Source organism: Chelonia mydas, chromosome 8 (assembly GCF_015237465.2).
Source record: "Chelonia mydas isolate rCheMyd1 chromosome 8, rCheMyd1.pri.v2, whole genome shotgun sequence".
NCBI lineage: Eukaryota > Metazoa > Chordata > Testudines > Cheloniidae > Chelonia > Chelonia mydas.
The window spans coordinates 95,051,059-95,073,566 of NC_057854.1; the positions used below are offsets into that span (position 1 = coordinate 95,051,059).

The 22,508-nt window shown below is 41.8% G+C and overlaps 1 protein-coding gene across 4 annotated transcripts in view; it reads right to left on the reverse strand.

The window, feature by feature from the left end:
• Window positions 1-22,508, reverse strand: part of SCP2 (sterol carrier protein 2) — a 53,759-nt gene that overhangs the window by 9,097 nt on the left and 22,154 nt on the right. For all 4 annotated transcript variants that reach the window (XM_037907531.2, XM_027824629.3, XM_037907530.2 and 1 more), the window contains exons 11-13: window positions 18,392-18,499; window positions 8,923-9,076; window positions 2,102-2,195 (exon numbers count right to left, since the gene is read on the reverse strand). In XM_037907531.2, the coding sequence (XP_037763459.1) occupies window positions 2,102-2,195; window positions 8,923-9,076; window positions 18,392-18,499 (356 nt within the window). The remainder of the gene's footprint in view (window positions 1-2,101; window positions 2,196-8,922; window positions 9,077-18,391; window positions 18,500-22,508) is intronic.

Sequence of the window (22,508 nt, forward strand, 5' to 3'; positions counted from 1 at the left end):
AGAACAGCTAGAGCAAAAGACATTCTGGAAGAATAAATATCTGATGAGAATGGACATGAATCTGAAGATTAAATTCCAACTCATAAAAACTTGTATTTGGTTTGTGTTAAATCACAACTGTGAATCATGGACAGTCAATAAATTAATAACAAAAATTCAATCCTTCAAATTATGGTGTTATAGAAGAATTCAGAAAATATCATATATAACCAACTCAAAAGTACTGGAAATGATTGGCACTCAGCAAAAGTTAGATGTTATGACAAGAAAGTTTTTATTTCAGGCCACATTTTAAGAGGTTGAGAGTGAGATGTATGTTTACAGGCACTGGAAGGGAAAGTTGATGACAGAAGAATGTGAGGCAGAAAAAGAAGATCTTAGATGGATAATATGGTATCTTGGGTGGATCAAAAGGACGATTCACCCACAAAGAGAGATTAGCAGAAGACCATACAGAATGGGCTACCAAAGTTGCAAACCTCCAGTAATGGAGAGGCCATATTAGAAAAACCCAGTGAACTACTAGCACCTGCCAGCAACTGGGAGCAAACTGTTTTAAGAACAAAGATCAGTCTGATATTCTTAGAGTAATCAAAGTGTTTTTGTAACTCATTTCACCTTCTGTGTACCAGAAGCATAGCCTAGCAAATTCATAACAAATCACATCAGTTTCAAACTTTATATTACTAATGAAGAGAAGTGGACTACTTATACGCTTAAAGTTAAGCACATGCTCAAGTGCTTTGTTAGACTGGGCCAGTGTGCTCATCATCTTGCAGGATCGAGCCTATAATTAGTAGCTCCTCTCCCAGCAACCTGTCAGAGGTGGAGGGAGGATGGGTTGAAATTTTGCAGCCATAGTAGCAGCAGCCTCTCTCAGCCTCAAAATCCTCTGTAGAGGTGGCAGAAACACCCCACACTCACTCCACCCAAATTAGTATTGGTGGGCTTCCCACCCTGCACACAGAGCCCTTTACTGGTGTGGTTATTGTCAGTTTCAGGGTAAGTGCATCTGCATTCCCTCTCTGTGGTCCACTCCAGGAATACTGCCCAGTGAGGTCTCAGATATCTAGCCATCACCTGTCTCTGGGCAGGGAACCTTGTCCCACTCCCTTCTGCATGGGGGTTTTAAGACTGCCCAGCCCATGTCACACTGTAATATCCCCAGAAAGCCATCTGTCTACAGGCCAGCATCTGGGCTGTGCTTTCTCTCTGAAAACAATGACAGGGTTTTTACCAGTGACCACACAGATCTTTCTCAGCAGAGAATATTTACTTTAGGACCAAAAAAAGCATTAAAAAAACATGTAAAAAACAATAAGAGTTCCTACATGAATGCTAAAACCTTACCAGAAGTCACCCATCAGTCTTATGGGGCCCTAATAAGCAAAAGTCTTTCCAACCTTTCTACAAGGGTTGGTGCCCCCTTGGACAGAAGGTCCTGTCCATTTGCTGGATCAGTAAGAAGGACCTGTATCAGTTCAGCTTTTTGTACCAAAAGAGTCTCTGGAAAACCCAGTTTGAACAAGTATATGCAAACAACCCAGAAGGTGGTGCTTTGGAGTTGTTTACATATCCCAGGTTATTACCTCCCAAGGTTTTTAGTTCCAGGAAGAGCTGTGATAATCCACCCCCACAGAGCAGAACGCAATCATACATAATCCATCCATAAATTTAGTACAATGGTCCCCAAAAATACTGCATAGGATTGCAATATCTGTCACAGTCACCACCTACACAGTGCTTCCCAATCCAAAGTGTGGAGTGGAAAATCGCTCACTCACACAGACACCAACACCCGATTGTCAACAGCAACAACCAATTTTCTCCCTCAACACACATAGTGATCCTCTTAGTAGACTTAAGAAGGGGTCACATCTTTCATTTTAAAACACGCATGGATTCTGCAAAAGTTGATACAGCTTACGTTGAACAGCTCTTGCTCTGGACAAGTACATTTTTCAAGTCTTTGCATGCAGTGAGACACTTGAGGTGTGAATTAAAGCTAGATGATCAACCTTATCTCTGAAGCCAAAGCATAACAAATAAAAAGTTAAGTCTCCCATTATAAAGACTTTTAAAAATAATTAAAGTGATTTACCTCTTCAAGTTTCTTTTCAATCTCTTTGAAGACAAGATTGGCCTTAAATCCATCAAAACTTGCGCTGGTGGGAATAGCCTGGATGCGCTGGGTGCTGAAATGAAAGGAAACCACTCATTTAAATCACTTAGGCTGTCTGTCACTGCAAAGTAAACACAAGTTATCTACATTCAAGTTAGCCTGGCTCAAATGAGTGCAGCCACACTACAAAGTAACACTCAAACTGCACAGAGTGATTATGTTAGCAGCTGATGAGTTATGCAAACTTAAGCTGTAGCCTATACCCTGACAGGCCAGCCAACTAGAGTTAAAAGCATCATCACACTCAAGTTAATGGCGTGTGTGTGGGGATGGGATTCCAGCTGTAATGCAAGTTAACTCTGCAGTAAACACAAGATCTTAGAATAATGTGAAGAACCTAACAAATAACCCTCTATTACGTACAAATCCATCTCATCTAGAGCTACATATAAAGGCACCAAGTTCTGCTCTCATTTACCTGGATGTATACACAGAGTAACTTTTAATTACTGGAGCCACCGAATATAGTACATCTAGCTCTGATGACTTAAACCAACATTGCGCTAGTATGAAATACAATTTATTAAGATCTTTATGACCATGAAATGCAATAGTTTTCCCTTTGTTACCCAATGTTACCATATCACACTAAAACTGCATAGCTAAATGATGTGAACAGAGGAGCTTAACTTTTTTAATGCCAACATCTTACATTGTATACGTGCAATTCTTCTATTAGAGGTCTTTTACAGGCGAAGCGTTTTGGAAAAACAACATTAATAAGAAGGCAGCAATTGATAGCTGTCTAGATTTTAATTTCTATACTTTGAAAGTTATCTTCAGGAAAAAAGAAAAAAAATCTCACAAGCAGTTCCCCCAACCAAATTTTTGTAAGATGAAATAAATGGGTTGTAGTAATAATTTCTAATTGCAGTTATTTAGGAGGAACACAATCAGCTGAGTATGCAAAACCTTTCCTCACACCCAAAGGAGAGCACTATTGTCAGTAACTCAGGATATGCTAGCAATGTAGAGACAATGCAAAGACTGTCCTTGCTCCAAAAAGCTTACAATTTAGAAAGACAAAAAAAAGGGGGCTCAGGAAAGTAAATAATTGTGGCAGATATGGCAATTTCCTGCAATATACGTGAAAAAAAACTAACTGAATTAAGTTTAAAGTATCTTTGGAGTCCATTATATTAAATGCAAAGGTTATGTATTATTGTAGGCCAGGATTGTACGTAACCTCTTTAGGGGGCAGAGGCGATGTGAACCCTGGAAAGGGTTATGAACCTCAAAGTGGGCCAGACAAAAATGGACCTTTGGGACAAACAGTCAAGCAGTTTGCCTGCAAATTCCCCATCTCTGATTATGCAAAAATCCAGTCTTTTGAAGCAACAAGGAGTCCGGTGGCACCAGTCTTTTGAAGCTACACCCTGAGCAGAAGACCATTGTCTGCTGATTACCTATTCCCACAGTCTCAACATTAAAGTACAAGCTATATAAAGGAAAGACTGAACTATTCATGGTGGTTCTGGTTCTGAATCTGAGACAGTTATGAACTTGTAACCATGGGGAAAGCTCTGCTGTGGATTTTGAAGAACAAAAAGCTTCCAGAGCCTGAGGCTGGAGTTGGGGTGACCTCTGATAAGTTTTTTAACATGCATTTAGGTTCCTCTACTGTTTTTAATATGTTTTCTCCATAATACTGTCACCTTAAAAATAAACGTGCTTGCTTGTAAAGAGCTGTGTGGTAACTTGTGACTGCTGGCAATTACAGCCGTTCATAACCTTCAGAGAGAAAGTAAAAGCACAGATGCTGGCCTATTTAGGGGATGAAACAGGGTAGGCGGAGAACTGTGCAGCCTGGAAAAAACATGGTTAGAGATGTGACTGCTGAGAAGCCAGGAGCCTAAAGTCGGTGCCTTTGGTGGATCACGAGGGAGAAATACAGGTGCTGTTGCCCTGAACTGTTACAATAATATACAACACTTCCTGAGTTAGTGGGTTTAGAAATCTATATTGATGCTTATTGCAAAGTCTCCTGAACTAAACAATTGTAAAAAAATCAATTAAATACACCACCACCCTTGGCTTTTTTAATAAAAATCCTCATTTCCTATTAAAAACGACAAATAAAAGCCTGGCCAAAAAGACAGACAGGGTCTTACAATGTAGCCTAAAGGCTGCTAAACTCTGGCACACTGACAAAAGGATCACATTCCATAAGCCTGGGTCTCCCACCAAGAACACTATATCACAACAGCTGTGAAAAAGAGTAACCTCATGACATCTTTTGCTTTTATTTTCAACCTTTCAATCTCAACATCATTAATGAAAAATCCAACTCTTTGCTGTTTCATTCACCACTCCCTGGAGTGCATTAGTACAGTTGGCATGCATGGGAACTAGACTGAGATCAAACTAGAAATGAGTTGGAGAAAAACATCTCTCTCTGTCTTTGAAATTTTAAGAGAGATAATTTTGTTGTTCATGTTTTGAAAGCAACAGATATTAAATACTGGAACTGAGATGTCAAAAAGCTGTATAAACCAACATTAGAGAGACATGGTGAATGAGGTAATACAATGAGAGAGAAGCTTTCAAGAGAAGAGAGCTCTCTTCTTCAAGCCTGGGACCAACACAGCCACAACACTCCACACGTATAAACAAACATGTCAACTTTTCTAAACAAGGCTTAAAGTGAAAACAAGGGACAATATACTCATAGACTCATAGATATTTAGGTCAGAAGGGACTATTATGATCATCTAGTCTGACCTCCTGCACAATGCAGGCCACAGAATCTCACCCACCCACTCCTGCAATAAACCTCTCACCTATGTCTGAGCTACTGAAGTCCTCAAATCATGGTTTAAAGACTTCAAGGTGCAGAGAATCCTCCAGCAAGTGACCCGTGCCCCATGCTACAGAGGAAGGCGAAAAACCACCAGGGCCTCTTCCAATCTGCCCTGGAGAAAAATTCCTTCCTGACCCCAAATATGGCGATCAGCTGAAGCCTGAGCATGTGGGCAAGATTCACCAGCCAGATACCCAGGAAAGAATTCTCTGTAACAACTCAGATCCCACCCCATCTAACATCCCATCACAGGCCATTGGGCCTAATTACCATTAATAGTTAAAGATCAATTAATTGCCAAAATCATGTTATCCCATCATACCATCTACTCCTTTTCTTTTTGCGAATACAGACTAACACGGCTGCTACTCATAAACTTATCGAGTTTAATCTTGAAGCCAGATAGGTCTTTTGCCCACACTGCTTCCCTTGGAAGGCTATTCCAGAACTTCACTCCTCTGATGGTTAGAAACCTTAGTCTAATTTTGAGTCTAAACTTTCTAATGGCCACTTTATATCCATTTGTTCTTGTGTCTACATTGGTACTGAGCTTAAATAATTCCTCTCCCTCTCTGGTATTTATCCCTCTGATATATTTATAGAGAGCAATCATATCTCCCCTCAACCTTCTTTTGGTTAGGCTAAACAAGCCAAGCTCCTTGAGTCTCCTTTCCTCGGATCATCCTAGTAGCCCTTCTCTCCACCTGTTCCAGTTTGAATTCATCCTTCTTAAACCCGGGAGACCAGAACTGCACACAGTATTCCAGATGAGGTCTCACCAGTGCCTTGTATAACGGTACTAATACGTCCTTATCTCTACTGGAAATACCTCGCCTGATGCATCCCAAGACCGCATTAGCTTTTTTCACGGCCACATCACATTGGCGGCTCATAGTTATCCTGTGGTCAATCAATACTCCAAGGTACTTCTCCTCCTCCGTTACTTCTAATTGATGCGTCCCCAGCTTATAACTAAAATTCTTGTTATTAATCCCTAAATCCATGACCTTACACTTCTCACTATTAAAATTTCATCCTATTACTATTACTCCAGTTTACAAGGTCATCCAGATCATCCTGTAGGATATCCCGGTCCTTCTCTAAATTGGCAATACCTCCCAGCTTTGTATCATCCGCAAACTTTATTAGCACACTCCCACTTTTTGTGCTGAGGTCAGTAATAAAAAGATTACATAAAATTGGTCCCAAAACCTATCCCTGAGGAACTCCACTGGTAACCTCCCTCCAGTCTGACAGTTCACCTTTCAGTATGACCCGCTGTAGTCTCCCTTTTAACCAATTCCTTATCCACCTTTCAATTTTCATATTGATCCCCATCTTCTCCAGTGTAACTAATAATTCCCCGTGTGGCACCGTATCAAACGCCTTACTGAAATCTAGGTAAATTAGATCCACTGTGTTTCCTTTGTCTAAAAAATCTGTTACTTTCTCAAAGAAGGAGATCAGATTGGTTTAGCACGATCTATCCATTTGTTCTTGAACTCTAGCAAGTTCCCTCCCAAATCCTTTTATTTTTATGGACTGTCATATTTTGGCACAACCCCTGTTCATATTAATAATTTAAAACTACAAAATATATAAAGTTTTGAAAATAAAAACAGTTTGGAATTGCTTTACAGGAATGGACCAATTATGCACTTACAATAGTATAAAGAAAAGGAGTACTTGTGGCACCTTAGAGACTAACCAATTTATTTGAGCATAAGCTTTCATGAGCTACAGCTCACTTCATCGGATGCATACTGTGGAAACTGCAGAAGACATTATATACACAGAGACCATGAAACAATACCTCCTCCCACCCCACTCTCCTGCTGGTAATAGCTTATACAAGTTTTTTCATGCAGTTGATAGATTTCCACTCCATACGGCTAAATGCAGTGCCTTACATAATGACAGGTTTCAGAGTAACAGCCATGTTAGTCTGTATTCGCAAAAAGAAAAGGAGTACTTGTGGCACCTTAGAGACTAACCAATTTATTTGAGCATAAGCTTTCGTGAGCTACAGCTCACTTCATCGGATGCATACTGTGGAAACTGCAGAAGACATTATATACACAGAGACCATGAAACAATACCTCCTCCCACCCCACTCTCCTGCTGGTAATAGCTTATACAAGTTTTTTCATGCAGTTGATAGATTTCCACTCCATACGGCTAAATGCAGTGCATTGCATAATGACAGGTTTCAGAGTAACAGCCGTGTTAGTCTGTATTCGCAAAAAGAAAAGGAGTACTTGTGGCACCTTAGAGACTATCTACAACCCTGGCCAAAACTAAATGAGCCACAGGAAGGTATAAAACTTCTACAATGCCACTTAAATATGTGTATTATACAATGGGGGAATTTCTCTATGACCACACCTGATAGTTCACCAATGCAAACCTGATGACCCTTGCAGCTATTCATATAGATTTACCATTTTTAATCTTACTACATTCTTGGCCTTGATAATCACATGACAGAGTTCCTCAGATTAACTACCTGTTTAATTTTTTAAAAATTCATTTTCTTTGTTGTCTTTTAATGTTTACCACCCCCCTTATCCTTTTACTATGAGACCAGAAAAATATGAAAACTCAAATGGACTTCCATATACCTTTCATTAATTTATATACCTGTAGTGTATCTTCTCTTACTCTTGCCTGTCTGAATTAAGAAATTCTATATCTATAATCTCCCTTTGTATGGAAACTCCCTCATATGCCTATAATCCCAATTATCTCTCTGCTGTAAGAACACATATACATACACTTGTTCCTAAACTAGGGGTTTTTTATTCCGACAATACTCTTTAAACAAATATTATTGCAAAAATATTTGTACAAGCAGGAACACCAACCCCAATTCCTATGCAAATATTCCACATCTGTCATCACCAAAGCCATCAAATATCCACATCACTATCAAAACCTGTGATGGGGATTATTAAACCCTTCCCAATAGTAAACAAACTTCCAATAAGTAGTAACAAACCTTACACTGCACAGATTTTGAAACAGGCATCTCTGTTGTCAGTAGTATTGGAAATCCTGGCCCCACTGAAGACAATGGCAAAACTCCATTAAATAAGAACCCCAGAGAAAAATATCAGGTGCGTGCTAGTTTAAAAAACAAAATCCCACTCACATGTTCTCTGTGAAACTAAGATTTTTCTACTACAAAAAATAACTGCTCTTGAACAGAAACGGCATGAAGCTACTCTGTTTTATTTCGTATTTCTTATCCAAATGACTATTATTTGTACGTCTAAACAAATAAAAAGGAATCTATGGCTACTGACTACAGTACCTAGGAATGGTCAGTGACCTGTGCATTCAGCCTGGAGTGTTTTGAAGTACTAAAGGTATGAAGGTTGTAGCTTTCATGCTGTTTTATGGCAATTGAATTGCAGTCTTAAAATGTCTGGAGTTTTACAAGAATCACATAATAAAGTATCAGTGCCAGTTTTTCATATCCCTTTTCCTTAAATTTACTTAGAATTTTGGACATGGAGACAGATACTTATGAGAACACAATTAAGGAGGGGGGAAAAAAGCAGCCATTGTGACCAACACCAAAACCATTATGAAAGTTGAAACAGACTGCAGAAAAAACAGCTGCACATAAGCATTGAGAAAGAGTTGTGCATTCAGAAACTGCATTTTTCCCTGCTGTGAGGGAACAAACATAATCCAAGCAGTCTATGTAACAGGGTACTGAGAAAACTGTATTGTATGTGCAAAATAAGCCAATTATATGCACATTTTCATTTCAGCACTACCAAACTGGATCTACCACACTATTTAAACATTACATCCTACTTTTCGCTGCACTCAAACAGGAAATCTCTGTCTTCCAAAGTAAAGTATAATGCTACCTCTTCTCTGATGACATTTATGTACAGATTTATAGAAACACAAATAGACAAAAACTCACCTTACAGCTTCAGGAAAACCCATTCTGTATAATGTTACAACTACAGCACCACCAAGGCCTATGTTATGTTGCAGAGCAACCTTTGCACCAGGAACTTGTCTCTTCCCAGCTTCCCCTCTTAGCTGCCAGCAGAGTTCAGCACACTGAGCCAGACCTAAAAAATCAAACACAGAGGAGGCAGATCTTAAAACACGCCCAACTATTGCAAGAGCAAGCAACAAATACAATAATGTTATATCATCCTACACTTCAGCAAACTAAAATTTAAAGAACTCCATTACCAAAATCCTAAGAAAAAAAGCCTCTCTTAAGGATTTTGTTTGTTTTTTTTAAACAGAAGCTTAAAGGATGAGGTAATATCTTTTATTGGACCAACTTCTGTTGGAGAGAGAAGTTTTCGAGCCACACAGAGCTCTTTTTCAGGTCTGTGTGGCTCGAAAGCTTGTCTCTCTCACCAACGGTAGCTGGTCCAATAAAACATATTAATATCCTGGGACCGACACAGCTACAGTTACACTGCATACAACAACTGAAAGGAATACAAGAATACAAAAACTAGGAGTACTTAGGGCTAGAAAGTTATACTGATTTAAAAATGAACAAATCTTAAAAATGCTGTTTTCTTTTATGGCAAATTCACTACTGACCATGACTTAGGTAATAATAGTATTTAGCTCTTATATAGCTAAAATATGGGATAGTATGACAAAGTGTTTCAATCTATTTTGAAAATATTAGTTTTATGAAGTTTTAGTACACATCAAAATGTAATACTGTAAAAAGACTGCTTGACAAACATTTCTTATCATTGATATAACACTTAATAGAGAAGTATTTTTCCACAATACAAACCTTACCATTTGAGAATTCTGACTGCAGTTTTAAAAAGAACAAGCAAACAAGGAGGACACTATGAACCTAGGCAAGACTAACAATTGACCAAGACTCAGAGAGTTGTGCTTTTGGAAAGCTTTAGCTTAAAGAACACTGTCAATTTTATTTTTTTTGATAAAGCACCCTTTCAATTGTACTATAGGCATGAACATTTTTTTAAATTCCTTTAAAAATATTTAATAATTTTTGCCTCCCTCTTGAAATTTGGACGATCTTTCCAGCAATTAAAAAACTAACTATATAAAGTAAAACAGTGAAGCTGAATATGGCCTTGGATCTAAGGTCCATTAAAATCAATGGGAATTCTTCCATTGATTTCAATGGGCCTTGGATTGAGCCCTATTTGTTGATATGTCGGGGTACCTAAACTTTTTGACTAATTTGCATAGGTTTATTTTAAAAAATCCCACAATCACTGTATTTTGTCTGTACTTTCGTCTTCCTTGAAAGATAGGACAGAAATTGTACAAATTTCTCCAGTGAAATAAACACCCCACAGAGTTAGCTTTTTCCTGACTTTGGAGCTGCAATGCTGGCATATTTTAGTACTCTTACACCTGACTTTGGGCTTCAGGGTGTCTCTCTTAAGCAATCTTTGGTTTTATAAAACTAATATTTTCCCAGTTTTAGGAAAAAGAAAAACACAGTATTTACATTCGTGCACGCATACTGTATAAACATACAAGTTCGTGACTCAAAGTAATGCATTTTTCACTTTCATCCCCTTCAAATGTCCACTGTATTGAAGATTAGTTTCCTTATTCTTTAACCATTTTATGGTAATACCTTCCAGATGAAGCCATTACTCGGAATGTCAAATTCTGGCTTACCAACATGAGAGTCCCTTCAAGAAAATTCCAATTATTTAATGAAGGCTTTATTACAAAAACAACTGCTTGACAGTGAAATTTTAGTCTTTAAAAAGAGACTATGTTCTGAAAATCATATAAAGCATTTTTATGTAGTTCCATTTTTCACACCTTGATGGCAGTACTATAAATCCTTCTGCCAAAAGTCTGTCCAAAGATTGCATTAGCACAGCATTCGTGACACCTTTAGGAATTCATAGATATTTAGGTCAGAAGGGACCATTATGATCATCTAGTCTGACCTCCTGCACAACACAGGCCACAGAATTTCACTCACCACTCCTACAAAAAAATACCTCACACCTATATCTGTGCTATTAAAGTCCTCAAATCGTAGTTTAAAGACTTCAAGGAGCAGAGAATCCTCCAGCAAGTGACCCGTGCCCCATGCTACAGAGGAAGGCGAAAAACCTCCAGGGCCTCTTCCAATCTGCCCTGGAGGAAAATTCCTTCCCGACCCCAAATATGGCGATCAGCTAAACCCTGAGCATCTGGGCAAGATTCATCAGCCAGATACTACAGAAAATTCTTTCCTGGGTAACTCGGATCTCACCCCATCCAATATCCCATCACAGGCCATTGGGCCTATTTACCATGAATATTTAATTACCAAAACCATGTTATCCCATCATACCATCTCCTCCATAAACTTATCAAGTTTAATCTTAAAGCCAGATAGATCTTTTGCCCCCACTGCTTCCCTTGGAAGGCTATTCCAAAACTTCACTCCTCTGATGGTTAGAAACCTTCGTCTAATTTCTCGTCTAAATTTCCTGGTGCCCAGTTTATATCCATTTGTTCTTGTGTCCACATTGGTACTGTGCTTAAATAATTCCTCTCCCTCTCTGGTATTTATCCCTCTGATATATTTATAGAGAGCAATCATATCTCCCCTCAACCTTCTTTTAGTTAGGCTAAACAAGCACAGGAGAGAAGTACTTCTTTCAATTCTGCTGTAGTAATAAATAAATAATAGTAACAATGAAGTACTTCAAAGGTTGGAAGTAACCAGTTGAATTCAAAACCATTTGCTAAATATTTCTTACATAAATAAAAACCTGATCACAAAGACTCCTGAACATGTTAGGGTTGTGGGTTTTTTTAAACTAAAAAAAAGCCTACTGCTCAAGTAGTGCTTTGTTTTTACGTTATACAGGAAAGTATGCTGGCATACAGGACCATGGCGTATTTGGATTTGGGTAATAGGTAGCAGATTTAAAACAAACAAAAGGAAGTATTTTTTCACACAATGCACAGTCAGTCAACCTGTGGAACTCCTTGCCAGAGGATGTTTTGAAGGCCAATACTATAACAGGGTTCAAAAAAGAACTAGATAAATTCATGGAGGATAGGTCCATCAATGGCTATCAGCCAGGATGGGCAGGAATGGTGTCCCTAGCCTCTGTTTGCCAGAAGTTGGAAATGGGTGCCAGGAAATGGATCACTTGATGATTACCTGTTCTGTTCATTCCCTCTGGGGCACCTGGCATTGGCTACTGTTGGAAGACAGGATACTGGGCTGGATGGATCTTTGGTCTGACCCACTATGGCCATTCTTATGTTCTTCACAGCTGAAAATGCTGTGAATGGAGGAAGGGCAGGAACACTCGGCAGGTGAGGCAGATGGCACAGAGCTCCAGGATGTTGATGTGCATCCGCGCCTCCCTGGGGGACCAGAGGCCCTGAGCCACATGGCCGTCCAGATGAACTCCCCAGCCAACAAGCGAGTCATCCATGGTGAGAGTGGTATGGGGGGCGTGAAAGGGATGCTGGCTAAGGCTCTGGACAGGTTGCACCACCACATGAGGGAGGTGAGCACAGAGGGAGGAAGCAAGATCAGCTTGCCTAGGCTGTCTGACTGAGGATCACAGATGGAGTGGAGCCACAGCTGGAGGCAACGCATATGGAGGCAGGCATGCAGCATGACAGAGATGCAGGCAGACATTTGATCCAGGAGAGAGAGGCACTGATGGACTCGTGTGCGTGGATGACGGTGGAGCTGCGTGATGAGAGCAGTGAGGGTGGTGAAGCGGTCCGAAGGAAAAAAGGTGTGGGCCACAACTGAGTACCGACGGGTCCCTATGAAAATGAGCATGCAGGCAGGCATAAGGACCGATTTCTCCTCGTTGATGCAAATCCCCAAGGTGTCTAGGAGGATGTGTAGGGTCCGGATAGCGATAAGGAGGCAGGCCTGGAATGGAGCCACAAGGAGCCAATCATCCAGGTAGGGAAACATGGAGTGACCCAGGTGACGCATGTGGGCCAACACAACAGCGAAAACCTTCATAAAGATGAGGGGGCAGTGCAATCCCAAAGAAAAGGACCTGGAATTGGTAGTGTGAACGCCCCACCGTGAAGTGGAGGAATTTGCAAGGAACGGGGGGATGTCTATATGGAAATATGCATCCTTCATATCAAGAGCCGTGAACCAAGCCCCCGGGGGAAGGGACAGGATGATGAGGGGGAGCATGACTATCTGGAAACGGAATCTGCGGATAAATTTGTTCAGCAACTGGAGGTCCAAAATGGGATGGACGCCCCCTTCTTCAGTACGAGGCAGTAAGGGGAGTAGAAACCACAGCCATGGTAGTGCTGTTGAACAGATTCTATGGCACCCTTCCAAAGGAAGGCATCTACTTCCTCTCAGAGAAGGTGGTACTGGGAGAGATCCCCAAGAGGTCCCCGGAGTGAGTGATGGGGCAGGAAGGAAAAGAATTCTATGAGGTACCCCTGGTGACCAATGTCCAACACCCAACCATCAGTGGTAATCTTGTCCAGTTGTGACCAAAAAGGGCAAGATGACCCACAAAAACAATTGGGGGGGGTGACTGGAGGGAGGTTCACGGGTCTCCAGGAAGGACGCAAAAGGGCTGCTTGGAGGAACGTTGCAGGAAAGCAGAAGTGGCAGGAGCAGCGGCAGTGGAATAGTAGGGCGGTGGTGAGCGCAGATGATGCTGAAACTCTTCCACTGGACACTGAGGATAGGGCTGGTAGGTGGCATGAGGCGGGGTCTGAAGGACAGAGCCATTCCTTACGGTACGGTGAATTGGGGCGACCGCTCCGGGCCCCACGCTTTGGGCGGCCCCGTGAGCCAGCGCGATTGGCCAGCATGCATGGATGGCGCGTGAACCGCTGGCTGGGGGAGGCTAGCCCCAGCCCCACCCCTTCCACCCGAGGGAGAGCGCGCGGCGGCGGCGCTGCAGCCTCCCCAGCTCTGGAGCACTGGGAGGGAGAGTGCACGGCTCTGCCGCAGCCTCCTCAGCCCCCCGGAGCCCAGCGTCACTGCCCTGGGGAGGCAGAGTGTGGGCAGGGCCACGCTTGGCTGTTTGGGGAGGCACTGCCTCCCCTACCCGCCGCCCGGGGTGGTCAGTCCTGGAAGTGACGGATTCATCACTTCCACCCCAGGCCCTGCACCCCTCTAGGGACGGCCCTGCTAAAGGACCACCTCTGTTGCCTGCAGGTTGGGGTCAGGGTGTATATGCCAAGTGATCAGAGGGTAGTACGAGAGTCCTAAAGGGAGCGCAGGGACTCACTGGTTTTGTCGCTAAACATTTTGTTATTGTCAAAGGGGAGGTCCTCAAGTGTAGTCTGGACCTCCTTTAGAAACCTGCTAGATTATAGCCAGCAATCATGGCAGAGGACAACCCCTGAGGCCAGAGAGTGGGACGCAATATCAGCAGCATCAACTGCTCCCTGGAGGAACGTTGTGACCAACTTGTCTCCAGAAGGTGTTGAAGTCCTGCTGCTTCTCTGGATGGAGGAAAGCTTTAAAGTCCACCAGTTTGGAGTATGAGAGGAAGTTGTACTTGGTCAGGATGGCCTGGTAGCTGGCAATGCAGAACTGTCCCCGCAGAGGAGTTAGGGTGACCAGATGTCTTGTTTTTATAGGGACAGTCCCGTTTTTGGGGACTTTTTCTTATATAGGCACCTATTACCTCCCACCCCGTCCCATCTTTTCACAGTTGCTATCTGGTCACCCTAAGAGGAGTTGACTTTGCAGCCAGCCAGTCCAGCTTCTTGGCATTGTGATTGGCACGGGGGGGGGGGGGGGGGGGGGGGGGGGGGTTAGATTTAAAGTGCAGTTGCCAGGCATGCTCAGTTACTGCATGGACTACAAAAGAATTTCATGGCAGGTGAGTATATAGAAAGTCTGTGCCTTTGGTGGGCACAAAGTAGAGACGTTCCACCCGCTTGGGAGTAGGGGCACAAGAAGCTGGGGTGTGCCAGACTATTTGGGACAGTTGTAAAATGGCCTTGTGAATAGGCAGGGCGTAGGGGATGCCCGGGCGGGTTGCAATATGTCCAGGAACTGATTCTGGGGGTCCTGTACGTCATCTACAGGCAGGTTGAGGGCTGTAGCAGATCCTGGTCTTGCAGGTGGTCATCGGGGAGAGAGAGAGAGGGCAGAATAAAGGCATCATCTGGGGAGGAAGAGGTGCAAATAGGGACCAGAGGATCCAATGGTGCTGCTGGTGCCGGAAAGTCCTGGGGCTTCTCAGACAGAGGGAGGGACAGTACATTGGGAACAGCCGGTGATGCAGGCATGGTTGTCCCCTGCAATTCATCTAGGGGTCCCAAGCAGCCCAGCAGGGCGAGGCATAGGGGTCAACTGGCATCAGCATGGAACCATGGGTTGACCCGTGGGGCATACATGATATGGATGATGCCAGGGGTCCAGGCTATACGACTGGGTGGGCAAGAAGGCAAAGTCCGGCTCAGAAGACCACTCAGAGGCCGAAGACAGGTCCAATAGAGGCAGAGTTGTCAGAACCATCAGTGTGGAATGAAATGAAGCCGGATGGTCCAAGAGCAAAAGAGGTTCCTCTGTGGAAGGGCCTGGCGGAGAGAGGCTGAGTGGAGCAGGATGCTGAAGGAGAAGGGGATCATCCGCGGGAGACGGCATTCTGGGAGCGACAAGAGGCTGGGAGTATGGACGGGAGCTGGCATATGGCAACATCAGTTCAGCCATTGGCATGAGAGGGGACAAGTGCCCCGGTGTATGTAGGATTGGGCATGCAAGTCCAGACATCCCCGTGGAGTGGACGGAGCCGGAGGTGACAGCAGCAGGCCACTCACTGTGGCCAGTGGCAGGGCCGATGGAGCGCGGTGCTTGGACTTATGCGCTGATTGGGACTTTTTGTTGCTGGAGCATCCAGATTGATGTGACACTTCTCATCCGACCTAGCACAGCTCGGGGAAGCAATGATGTGTTTAGAGGCAGTCCCCATCGGGGAGCCACCCTTATGTCCACAGCTGTGCCTCTTATGAGTATGGCGGGTCTTGGGCAGTAGCGGTGGTGCCTCTGGTGGCGGCTGGGAAGGGCCCGGGGAGGAGCTCACCGCTGATATGAAGCACCATTCTGATGCATCTGTCGGTCCTGGATCCAGTTGTGCACATGGTCACATTACCTCCTCCATACGACACTTGCAGAGGTGAAGTTCTCTGGCCTCTCGAGGCCAAGCCGGGAAAGAGTGCCAGATGGAGCAGCGGGTGGCAACATGAGCTTCGCCCAAACAATACAGACAACATTGGTGCTCGTCACTCACAGAGAAGGACCATGGGCACGAAGCACTGTATTTAAAACTGGCTTGCCAGGGCACAGTCCCTGGGCTGGGGAGGAGCCCCACAAGGGGAGAAGTCAAACAAAGGAAACCTAGCTAACTAATGGACAACCATATACAACTAATAAAAACTATCTACAGACAACAATCAAAGAACAGCTCTCTTGGTAAGCTAAGAGCACTGAGGAACAGGGGTTCCGACTCTGGCCATACAGCAGCAAGAAGGAACTGGAGCAGTGTCAACCTGCATAGCCTCTTAAAGCCTCAGATGCGCCATGCGGTCAATGCACGATGCATGTGTGGGTTAACGGATACTACTATGAACCGTTCTGGTTCCAGCGTATGTGGATCCATGTTTGGAATCCACATAGGGATCATCACTTGAAGAAAAACATAACACCTAATCATCTAAGTTGGCACATCCAAAATCAATATTAGAAAAGTTCTCAGTTAACAATATTGCTGAAAGTTAAAACATACTATATTAAATAGCAAATCAGCAGAGAATACACATGTAATTTCTAAAAAGCCTTTAGAGTTTTTTCCAGAAATGACCAACTGGCTCAGTGAGAAGCAAAATTACCCATATAGGATTTCAAGGCTTTATCAAAAATCTGATGGGTTCTCCACACTTTTACCAGTGGTGGTGGATGATTTCCTTTTAAAATCATAATTCTTTTTAAATTGAATTGAAACAATACTTCAAGTACACCATGAAGTGTTAACTAGTGTTTAAGGTAAGGATTGTCCCAAATAGATCCAAATATATGCAGGTCAAAAGAAAAATGAAGTTCACAAAGTTCACAGTCAGTAAAAAGTTAAGTACAAAGTTCAATGCCAGCCTGACCCTTCATCATATAACACCACAGACATTGGTTAAAGATTTACATTTTAAGCAGCTTACATTTAAATTATAACTGAATAGCTCTTCAAAGAAGTGTTACAGCATTTATGAATAAACGTATATTATGGGAAACACATGGGTACGATATAATCACATCTTATTATGTTATGTGCAGTATACTTTCCTATATACATATGGAAAACATCTAATGAAACCCATTAAATTGTGGCAATACTGAGAGAAATTACAGATGGTCTTAAACTGAAATTATTTTTGAAAAAAGTTGGAATATGTCTTGCTAAAATGGCACTTCTAAAACCACAGATATTTAGCTTCTGAGAAAGATTGCTGAAGTACGAAACTGGAAGGAATGCTTGAGAAAGTTGCTTGAAGGTTGAGATTTAAATTACTGCATAAACATAAAAGTCTTCAGCGGACACATTATATAATGCAGAAGATAATATTCACATCAACTACTTTGAATCCCTTTCTCTGAACAGGCAGCTGGAGACAGACTTTGTATATAAAATAAAACTACCACACTTTAAAACTAATAGCTTGATTTTGATTGGAGTAGTCTCTAAAACAAAAAAATGTTTATATGTCAATGTAAACTGTATATTCAAGTATTCTGCAAAGTACAAAAATGTATTCTTAGTCTATTGAAACTTAAAGAAAAAGTAGTAAGTACTCAGGTCTTGAAAGAAAAAAAATTATATCTTAACTCTGTATGCTTTGTCAACAACATGAACTTTCTCTTGAACATGTTTGCTCTCTCCAGACAGATAATTAGATCTGTGCAAAATGCCCCTGTACGCCTAGCTACTTAGACATTTTAAGTCAAGTGAAAACGGATTTTATTTTAATTAAGAAAAACAAATTCTAACCCACTCCTTCTTTAAAAAATTCACTTTTAATTTAAGCAGAAGTTATGTCACCTAGCATCCTCTTTTTGAACTATTCATTTAGTTAACTAGTGAAATGAATACGACAAATACAAAATTCATATTCATAGCTCAAAGATGGAAAACATTAAGAGTAAACTGCATGCTGCGTAAAACACAAAGTCAAGAGAGTATTTTAACCTTTGTAAGTGAAAAAAACAACCAATAGCAAGATAATTTCTTACACACTGGAAGTCACTAGACAGACACATTATATTCTCAGACCCGAGCACTCCTTCTGCACAATTATTTCACCATTCATAATCATGGATACCATCAGAACCTGATGGAGAAACTGCCAGTTTCCACATGCAGACCTCAAAATCATTAGAAATACAAATTCTATATTTGCCTTACCTGTGGCACCCAATGGATGTCCTTTTGAAATCAAACCACCACTGGGGTTTACCACCCATTTTCCACCATAAGTATTGTCTCCTCTATCAATCAGCTCCCCAGCTCTTCCTATAAAATAGTAATTGAAAAAGGGAAAATAGCTGAAAAAAAGTCACCTTCTGGTACATTTTTAAACCTTACTGTTACTTCTGGATATTATTGCATATGTTTTGAGTCAGCCAAGACCAGAAAATTGTAGTGCATAAAACTTTTGGAACACACATGTGAAATAACCAAATGATATGAACATTAACTGCTTACACTGTTTGGACAATAGGTGTTAATTTGCTTCCATTGCCCATCAAATATATATTTTAGTACACTATATAAGCTTTTCAATTTATACAATAATTAAATTAATAATTGGTAAAATTATAATGAAAAGAGCAAATGTTCCTGAAAAGGAGCAGTCAGTCATTACAGATACTGTTATGTTTTTCACTTGAAATCACAACTTGCAGTAATACTAATGAGACATAAGGTGGGTGAGGGAATATCTTTTATTGAACCAATTTCTGTTAGTGAACGAAATACTCCTGGGGGAATTCTACACCACTGCACAATGAAGAATTTTGCAAAAATTAATGTTGGGCATGCAGAATTTCCTTTTTCCCTCCACAGAAATGGGCTGCAGAGATGTTGGGTGCCACTAGGGCTGCTGGACCTGGCAGAGCCCACCTCGTCAATAGAAAACAAGGCCCTGAAGGAGGGGAGGGAAGGGAACTGGAGGGTTCCCAGCAGCTGCAGTTCCCATCACACCTGGAAGAAAAGAGGTGGTGGCACGCAGGAAACTGCAAGCCTGGGACCCAACATTAGGCTGTTTCTGCTTCTGGATCCCTGGGTTCTAGAAGGGTAGGGTCTGTGAGTGTCTGGGCTGGGGGTGGGGGTGCAGCTGGGCTCTGAGGGCAAGGTGGTGTGAGTGTCTGGGCCAGGGAGGGCCCCATGGCTGGGCTCTGGATGGGAGGAGGGTATGAGTGTATGGGCTGGGTGTAGGGTTACCAACCCTCCAGGATTGTCCTGAAGTCTCCAAGAATTAAATATTAATCTTTAATTGAATATTATGTCATGTGATGAAACCTCCAGGAATATGTCCAACCAAAATTGGCAACCCTAGCTGGGGAGGGGGCATAGCTGGGCTCTGGGAGAAAAGGGGTATGAGTATCTGGGTTGGGGGGCCCATGGCTGGGCTCTGGGGGGAAGGGGGCATGAGTCCCTTGCCCCCTGGCTGGGTTCTGTGCGAGAGGGGACAGAGAAGCAAGCACTGAATTGTCGTAGGGGTTTCTTTAACTCTTTACTCCTGGGGGAATTTGTGTGGGTGTCTGTATTGTTACAGACATACTTGCTGACAGATATTTTGAAATAAATTACCAAAATAATTGAAACTGGTGTGATTATACAGTGTTATTTTGACAAATAAAATTTGCAGAATTTTAAAATACTGTGAGCAGAATTTTTCATTTTTTGGCACAAAATTCCCCAAAGAGTGAAGGACCAGCTTTTGAGCTACACAACCTGAAGAAGAGGTGTGCGTAGCTCAACAGCTTGTCTCTTTCACCAACAGAAGTTGATCCAATAAAAGATACTACCTCCTCCACTGTATCTCTCATATCCTGGGACCAATATGGCTACAACTCTGAAAGCAGTAATATTAATGGCAGTTATTGGCAGGCTGCAGACTCAATACTTTTAAATACATACATTCTTACTTAACAGTTTCAGTATTCAACAAACACAAACCACATGAAGTACCAGATTTTGATTCATAGGGGTGAACAAATAATCATGTTCATTTGGACTAAGCAATTTTCCCACTGAAGAGCTCTCAGGGTGTAAGAAGGTAAAGAAACATATTTTCATGATATTGACTGAAGAGTGAAATTGACTAGAACACAAAGAAAAAATGCATACAAGATATGCTACTGAGTTATAAGTTAATAACTGACCAAATGGGAGTCACGGGAGCAGTGTGTTGCATTTTCTAGGTGCACCATGACAGATGTAGAACAAAGAGCGGGTGCTTCTTTTTACTAATGAGCGTACATATCTAAATTAATAGAAAATGAACGCAACCACTTTTGCTGCTACTGGTGCCACAGAGACCCAGCAAACAATAATGTGGTATAAAGGAACAAGTCAGAGAAAGGGAAGGGATAGTAAGAAGAAAAGGACAGAGGAAGAGATCTTTTTAAAGTTTCGTTCAGTTAAAAATCTTGAGTCTAAATTCTTGCAGGCCTTTTTATTGAATCCCCAATCTCAGTTTGACTGTTCATAAATAAGATTATACATCACCTAGTGGTGTGTAAGTAAAATCATGCTATTTTTCAGGAAATGATTCACATAGGATGTTCTCAACTTTTTAATTCAATGTTTGAAAAACCAATAATATGTTTAAAAGTTGAACTTTTTAAACTCTGAAATGTAATAGTTCAACATATTTTGAACATAAGAACATTAGAAAAGCTCTACTGGGTCAGACCAACAGTCCATCAAGCCCAATATCCTGTCTTCCAACAGTGGCCAGTGCCAGCTACTTCAGAGAATGAACAGAGCAGAGCAATCACTGAGTGATCCATCCCCTATTGTCCAGTCACAGCTTCTAGTCAGAGGTTTAGGAACATCCAGAGCATGGGGTTGTGACCCTGACTATCTTGGCTAGTAGCCAGTGATGGACGTATCCTCCATGAACTTATCTTATTCTTTTTTTTAAACAATGTTATATTTTTGGCCTTCACAACATCCTATGGCAATGAGTTCCACAGGTTGACTGTGCGTTGCATGAAGTACTTCCTTACACTTGTTTTAAAGCTGTTGCCTATTAATTTCATTGTGTGACCCCTAATTGTTGTTGTCACGCTGTCTGGAGTGGCTCAAGACTGAGTGCCAAACTCAGGACAGACAGTCAAAAGCAGAGCAGAAACCCCAAACTAGCTGTATGTTCTATAATTAGATTTCACCAATCCAGTAACAAGTGTGAACTCCTAAAGGACTATAACAATCTTACCATGGAATCACGGGCAGTCCCCTTGGGCATTCCAGTTTATCTTGCCATCCAGGCAAGCTGAACTATGTGATAGATGGTCACTTTACACCAAAAATGTAAAGTGACCATCTTTACATGTTCAGGTCCCAGTCCCAGAGGACCAGTCACTTACCCTAGGTCAATTGTACTCAGATCTCAAACTAAGGACAACACCTGTAGCCAATCCTATAATAAACTAACTAAAGATTTATTAACTAAGAAAACAGAATTATTTACAAGATTAAAGCAGGTAAGCATACATACACAAATGTGGTACAATCTTAAATTCAAAAGGTAATAGAAGCTTCTATAATAAGCAAGTTTTTATATCCTTTGGGGCTAACCCAAGCCAAGCAGCTTGGGGATCTCTTGCTTATGTCTAGGAATCTTTTCCCCTCAGAGTTCAAACAGCATAAAGAGACACAGTTTCTCCTTGTCAGAGATTTTTATCCACACTCACCCCAGAATCCAAGCTGATTCTGCATATAGGTGAGTGGGGGGGAACAATCAACAAAGTCTTTGTTCAACAATGGCTCATTTCAATGCACTAGTCCTTCCTGATGGGCAGGAGATGATACTTCTTGGGGTAAACTAATATTTCACACTTGGCAATGCTTCTCCTGTAACTGTGGGGAATTTACAGTCAAACATTTTTATAGTTTAAATGTTTGCTCTGTAACATTACCTTATGACACAGGATACTGATATACATGCAGCATCCTATAAGCATTCCATAAAGTCTAAACAGTAAGCACATTGTTATAAATCTAATATCTATTTTCATAATGCTAACACACAGGTAAACAAGACTGCTTTCAAGCTATGCATTTGTAAGTGTTCAGTGAGGCCCACGGGCCTTGGCATGAGCTGGCACCTGACCTGCCAGCGTCACGCTTGTGTCATGTAAAGGGGTAAATATCACTTCCCTATTCACTTTCTCCACACCATTCATGATTGTATAGACCTCTATCATATCCCCCTTAGTGGACTCTTTTCTAAAATGAGCAATCCCAGTCTTTTTAATCTCTCCTCATATGGAAACTGTGCTATACCCCTAAT